Below are 7575 nucleotides of genomic sequence, written 5' to 3'. Positions count from 1 at the left end.
TACAATACACTAAAACATTACTCAAAATACTGAAAAAGTAGAACCATACACATTTAAATACATATATGTATACAATAAATGATCAAACACATGGTGTTCAGTTAAAATAATACTGGTATCTTCTTTCAAAATCAGTAGGGTTCTACTAAGGTAAGTTGAAATATTTATAAAATCTGCAATACCAATATGAAAGTCCTAAAAATACTATAAAACATATAGTGAGAAAACATATTTATTTACAACTTTCTAGCTGATCATTTCAATATGTATAACAAAAAGAGTCTTAAGGGGTGACTTTTTTTCTAGTCTAGCCTAGTCTCTAAACATTAACCCATTATGCTACTGCACTTGTCCCATCAAAATGCTGGAAAATATAATCAGTGATGGATTTTTAGTCTCCAATCTCATGCACACCCCATTTCCTATGTTTAGGGATATCTGGATGAAAACTTATTTTCATATATATTAAACACTAATACTATAAGTATGGATATACACTAGGCCCTCAGATACCAGTTTGATTGAACCCCATTTACAATAGCCATCTTCTTTTTTTCATATAGCCAGTTTTCTATCCAATTAGCCAACATACCCATGCACCACCTACAGATGGAACCTTTTGAACAAGCTTTTTATGCGGCACCTTGTCAAATGTGTTCTGAAAATCTACCTGTACCCTCATCTACATAAGCAGTGACCTCTTCAAAGAAAGTCAAAAGTTTAGTAAGGTAAGATTTTTCCCTAGTGAAACCATGCTGACTGCCCAACAAAAATTGTAAACTTTGTTAAATGACTTTGCAATCCATCTTTTATCAGGCTTTCAAAACCTTTTCCCACCACTGATGTAAGACTAATAAGCCTATAATTACTGGGACAATTTTTATCACCTCTCTTGAAGGCCTTAGAAAAAATTGTAGAATTGGATCATGTATCTAATACTGAACCTCTTTTAAAATGCTTGGGTAAATATTATCAGCCCCAGGAGTCTTAATTATCATTCTTTAAACTTCCCAATGTTTTTTTAACAAGCTTAGAATTAATGTGATCATCTCATTCAACCTTGTTTCCATCTGGCAACTTTTCAGGATGAGGAATATTGCTTAAATCTTTGTTTATAAAAACTGAAGAAAAAGAAAAATTTAATAACCCAGCTATCCCATAATCATCAGGTATTAGCCACCCTGTATTATCCATCAAAGATTTTACTACCATCCTAACACTTTGCTTACTCTTAATGTATTTGTAATTTTTTATTTTTACATTTTCAACCAACCTTTTTTCTCACACTTTTTTGTTTCTTAATTTCCTATTTGGCAAACTCTTGATCTTCTATAATCTTCCAAATCTACCATCATTGTAGTCAATTTAAACTTCTTATATTTATAAAGCTTTTCATTAATCTCATCTTTATACCCACCCACCCTTTGTGAGCCAACCTGGTTTTTTACTTGCAACCACCCTTTTTTGTCTATAAGAACATGCTTATGTCGAATATTTAAGAACTTATTTGAAAAATTTTCCACATTTGATCATTATCTCTGTCATGATATAAAAGACTGTTTAGTTTAGATATTATTGAGGGAATATTGTATTATTGCTTAGTTTGTTAAAATAAGAGTTAAAAGCAGATGACTGTAGGAAGTTGTGTTTATAAGTCATTGATGTTGAGACTATCGAACATCGTGGGCAATACAATGACGTTGAGAATATAGAGATTTCTAGAAGGCGGATGGACGATTATGTGATAAAAATATAAATAGTGTGAGATGAGTGGAAACAGCAGACAGACAGACAATAGCAAAAAAGAGTAAAATTATGGGCAAGGAAAAGTTTGGCGTGAACGGTAGTTATAGGCCTAACAATTAACATAGGACTAGCATTTGATATGTTAGAGTAAGACAAACAGTACAAAAGGATATAACAAAAATAATTTATTCTGTCAAAGTGTGGTTCTAAAGTAATTGAATCAGCCTAAGTGCACTTTGACAAAAGGAACAGAGAATATTTAGAAGAAACAAGACCAAACAATAACCGTAACTCACGCCACTATTGTAAGGGAATCACACACAGAATACTAGTGTGATAGTAATAGAGAAGATAGTTCGGCTTGTCAACTGAAATTATAAGGCAATTGAATAGGTCTAAGTGGACTTTTGACAATAAGAAGAGAACTATATATACAGCACTTATATGCCTATAATCTATATAGTGAGAAGAATCTGTTGTACATACGTTTAACAAGTAAAGTGCATGCTTTTCATTTATCATTGAATTTATTGCCAACAAGTCACAGACACCTACTGTAGAAGAGTCCTAAGTCTAACAACAACAACACAGTATATACTTATATTATTAAGAAGTATAAGTAAAAGCCTTTTTATTTTGACAATTGGCAAAAAGACTTATATTTTAAATTCTGACAATCTCTAACTAATTCAGTTAGATTCAAGGCAACTAATTCAAGGCAAATAATTCTTCTCTCATCTTTTCAAAAATTTTAGAATTTGGAACCAAAATCTCATTATTCCTTATTTACATATGAAGCAAAACTTAAAATCTAATTGAGCAATTATCAATTGCACACAGATGGTTCTCAATCTCCACCTTGTCAGTAATTTCTTTATTAGAAGTTAATAACAAATATAAAGTAACACTAGTCCTTGTAGGTTCTCAAAGTAATTATTGAAGAAAATTATCCTGAACAGTTTTTAAAACCTTGTCTCACTCATGATTTGACTTTAATATTTCTCACTCTATATGAATAAAACTAAAATTTCCCATAATTATAATGTCATAACAGCTGAATTCTTTATCTCACTGTACAGTTTCTTATTAATTTCATGGTCTGTAACAAATTCCAATAAAAAGCCTTCTTCCTTTATAACCACTAACAGAAATCCAAATATATTCAATCTCACTACTATTAGCTTCAGTAACATGCAGAAGACATTCAAAGGGCAGGTGCTCATTGATAAGAAAGGGCACATTTAGCATCATAATGTAATACCTTTTTTTTGGGGGGGGGAGGTGTTAGGGGAGACTATGAATTGCCTTTGATATACATAGGATAAAAAGCTATAAGAAGTAAATGGATCCTCTTTTACTCCTAATCATTTGGTCTTATAAATAATTATCAAGATCTAAAACTAAATTGTAAGTTCTTGCATATTAACACTTGACAGCATATCACAACTATTTGATTATTGTAAAGATCTACAAGTCCCTATGTGCCATTTATTCAAAAGCCTGAAATCTTTTTTTTTCCCCTAATTACTCACAATAAGGAAGGTGTGAAATTAGGTGTGTATTTTAGTAGCAATAGACAATTGTTTTAAAATGAGATAAAGGGCACATTTGGGGCATACAAGCAGAAAGGTGGGGGCTTGAGCCCACCATGCCACTCCCCTGTGCACATCACTGATTAGCTTTGATATCCTCACCTTGAACAGTATTAACTCAGATAATACTACTTTATCTCTATTAAACAACCTAAAACCCTATATTTTAAAGAAATTCCTGTCATCAAAATTCTCTACACTTAGTCAGGTTTCAGTTATTCCCATTGTACAAAATTCCTTTGTTCTGACCAGTGTTAGCCTAACCTACCATTAAAACTACCTTTGTAACTTGTTCTCACACTATAACCCCTCTGTACATTTTTTTTTTCATTATTCAAGCCCTCTCCACAGTCTAATACAAGTTTAAAGTTACCCTTAAATTTAACAGCCCTTTCACACAAGCCAGCCCCTACTATATTTTAATATAAACCATCCATTTGGAAAGGTTTTTTTACTTCACTGAAATGATCCCACAAATTCAACCAGCCAACCTGCTCTTCCTTACATATTAACCTAAGTCTAGCATTCAACCCTACAGACATATTTATAATTTTACACTCACAGTTAAGTCTTGACAGTATCCCTGACAGAATTAAGTTATTATGACCCTTTTCTTTGAATGCCTTGTACTTAACAATATGCTCCTTTGACCTACCCTTCTCTACAACATTAACTTCTATGTGTACTACAAAGACTGCACTACTAGCATTCTTTACGATATCACTTGCTCTGTAAGTTATATCTTCTACCTCTACCCCTGGATAGCATAATCTAATTCTTTTCTCCCTATTTATCCCATCTTCCATAACAATAACCTTCTTATGTTTTTCATTCCCATCCCTATTTGTCATTTTTGTTATCCTTCCCTCCTCAAGTTCATCTGTACAAGCTAAAGGCTAAAATCTGTTACTTAAAAGAACCTTCTCATTATAACTACTACTATTAGCCATATTAGTAGTGTTTTTAATTTCTTGAAAGTCATTATTAGTCACTGTATTCTTCACACAAGCTTAAGTTCCTCTTTAAATCCTCCTACCATTTTCTATTGTTCCATGGTCTCTACCATATTTAGAACAGCCTACAATTTCTCCTCAAACCTAACAACTTCACTACCAGCTTCTTTAAATGTGCATATATCAGATCTGAATTCTCAAATAAAACCCACTCCTTTCACCTATTGCATGTAATAAACTGTGAGCACTTAATTAACACTTACACTATTCTATCATTGTAGACTGGGAATAAATAACCAACAATAAATACAAGTAGCCTATTGGCTACACTAGTAAGCCTAATGTTAGAGTTAATTATACAACACTATTTTATCATTACCTTATCTTTAAAATGAAAGGTGACAAATAGCTAGTCTTTAGATTATATTTATGTAATAATACAATTTATTTAGCCTGTTTTATAACTTACCAATAACTGAATAAGCATAAGTTATAGCTTTATAGCTAAAGTTGCATTACAGTCACTAAGTCAAACTGCAGGTTAAATAGTATCAGCCTGTAGATAAATGTTACACCACATTCTATATTAACCAATGGTTATACCATTAATTACCAACGTTAGTGCCATAGCTATGATGTACACCATGTTTCTAGTTACATGTAATTCAATGCTAATTTAAACAATTTAGTAATGTATTAAATTCTCAGCAGTTATCAAATAGTAATAGAAACAGTAATTTAATCTTTTAAGTTAAATAAATTCTCTTTCATGATTAGCTAACACTAATGAAAACTCTTTATTTCACTCTTAACATTTAAAAACTTTATTATCCTATAAACCAGTACCAATATTTACCTAAAAAGTAAATGAAAAAAATGCCTACAATCTAGTATTAAGCCTAATGTCATAACTTTATGCTTAGCTGTACCTGTAGTAACAGAACCTAAAAGAGGGCAATCCATACTAAACTAAATAAAATATACTAAAATAATAACTCTTGACTTTAAATACTATAACCTACAGACACAATTATACCTTTGTCTCGGAATTCAAATCTATTGTCCAGTTTTTTAATTATAACTTAAAAGAAAACACAGCAGGAAAAAGATTTTATTTCCTACCTCATACAAGGATGCTAAGCTTTCAAGGGTTCGAGCACGACGAGATCCATGACGCCCCATAGCTTTCTCAAACTATAAGGAACAAAAACCAAAAAAAAAACAAAAACAAAACAGCTTCTATTCATGCAAAATTCAAACTGAACAAGCTACTTGCAGGCTCATTATTAAAATAAAAACATTCTGAACAATGCACACATTAAATAGAAATAAAATATAAAACTTACTTAAATCAAGTGATACAACTACGAATTTTGATGAACAACTACAATGTAATGTAAAATGATTGTAAAAGTATATATTCAATTTGATTTTAAATAAAATGGCATGATCATTAACAAGTACAAAAAGAAATGTACTTTTGACTTACTGAAAGCTAACTGATTGAACTTTCCATGATACAAACATTAGAAAATGTAGCATCTAACGACTGTACTATCAAATATAAATTGATTTTAAATGAAATAAAATTAACATCATATTCTCATTACACAAACATGCATTATTCATTATTGTTCAAAGATGTCGTATTGCAGTAGCATGCCTTTAACACCATCAAGATTATTATATTACGTGCATCACAATTAAGCAATTATTTTCAGCCTCCCTATCAGATGTTAGAAATATATTTATTAAGACACACATGCACAAAATAAATTTGCTTTTCTACAATGAATATCTAACTAAGTTCATGATCAAGTTCTGCACTCTAAAAACATGCATATCTACATACTAACATTGAATAAGAGGAATGTGAAGTCTGCAACACTGATGAGAACATATAAGTTAGTTTACAAAGTTAAATATGTACGAAATACCTTTTTGTATCTTGAAATTTCTAAGTTACCTAAAAAGATTTGGTTATGTCAAGTGCAGACCAGTTAATCTACCAGATGCATTCAACACTGAGATTTTTTAATGGTTATTTTTGAAATTAAGAAGTTAAAACTTTGATAATATAAACATTTGAGTTATAAACTACGTTTTCATATCAAGGTGATACTAAAGTTGTTTAATTAATGTTTGAATGTAACACTGTAAAAGGTTAATCCCGATATGTGCACTTTCGATGAACAACCCGAAGCACAGGTTATAGTGAAACAGATAACCTACTAGACTGAATACTTACAGAGCAAATATTAACGGATTAATAACACCATCAGCAGATAATGCCCAAACATAATAAAGCAAGAGTATTCATATATGTTAGATATACAAACTTACACACAGAAAGATAAAAGAGGAAGATTAAATTTAGTTCATTTATAACTAACAAGTTATAAAAGTCGTAAAACAAAAACATATTTTATGCACATTAATACGTAAGCTTTAGAAAAGAAGTAAGATAAAATCTCAAATTTTTTATATGTAAAGTTTACAAAAACAGCTACATGAAACTACAACACATATAGGTATTTGGAAAATTCGTTTGTGAGAAAATATAAAACTTATTTTTCATTATATAATGATACAGGTACACTAATTCTACTGCTTATTCACGGGGAATGTGAAAACTAGCAAATTTTCTTTGACAGTGAAATTACCGTTAGACTTCTCATACTAGTGAACCCATGATGACGACCATTCTCATGCATCTGTTTTAAAAGCTCCACTTGAGGTGCAGAAACAAATACGACATAAGGCATAAACTCTGGAGTTTTCAGCATCTTCAGAGACTATTAAGAATTTGTATGCAATACACTTGATCATAACATAACAATATTTTTTCTTGTTCTACAAGCTATAACTAAAATCTAATTGCTCACAGGAGTACCTGGAATACAAATGTTTCAAGCTATAAATTCAGGCAAGTTGTATAATTTCTGTGTAAATAAGGTTTTCCTTTATGTGAACCAATTTTGTCTTCTTTTAAAATAAATCACAATTATAATCAAATCAAAATAAAGTGCTGCAAATCAATGTTTTTAAATAGAAAGTAACATTTTTTTCAATTAAGGTGACTGTTTAACCATTTCTGTTCTTTATCTTCCAAACAACTCATAATTATTAGACTTCATGCATTTAAACATAAAACTTTAATAAATAAATATCTTTCACAAAATTCAAAATAGCTTTAATGAATATGATACTAAACACTTATAAGAACATACTTAGCTTTATAGAGCTAGATACTATGAAACAAAACTAAAATTACATTATACAGA

General features: G+C 30.6%; 1 protein-coding gene across 3 annotated transcripts in view; it reads right to left on the bottom strand.

Moving 5' to 3' along the window:
• Positions 1 to 7575, bottom strand: part of LOC106460736 (MAGUK p55 subfamily member 6-like) — a 111594-nt gene that overhangs the window by 2791 nt on the left and 101228 nt on the right. For 2 of the 3 annotated variants that reach the window (XM_022387512.1, XM_022387511.1), the window contains exons 12-13: positions 6955 to 7086; positions 5414 to 5485 (exon numbers count right to left, since the gene is read on the bottom strand). In XM_022387512.1, coding sequence (XP_022243220.1) covers positions 5414 to 5485; positions 6955 to 7086 — 204 coding nt within the window. The remainder of the gene's footprint in view (positions 1 to 5413; positions 5486 to 6954; positions 7087 to 7575) is intronic. The other variant, XM_022387513.1, reaches the window with a different exon arrangement.

The sequence above is a fragment of the Limulus polyphemus genome, unplaced genomic scaffold, assembly GCF_000517525.1.
Source record: "Limulus polyphemus unplaced genomic scaffold, Limulus_polyphemus-2.1.2 Scaffold826, whole genome shotgun sequence".
NCBI classification, from domain to species: Eukaryota; Metazoa; Arthropoda; class Merostomata; order Xiphosura; family Limulidae; genus Limulus; species Limulus polyphemus.
This window is presented reverse-complemented; position numbering and strand designations above follow the sequence as displayed.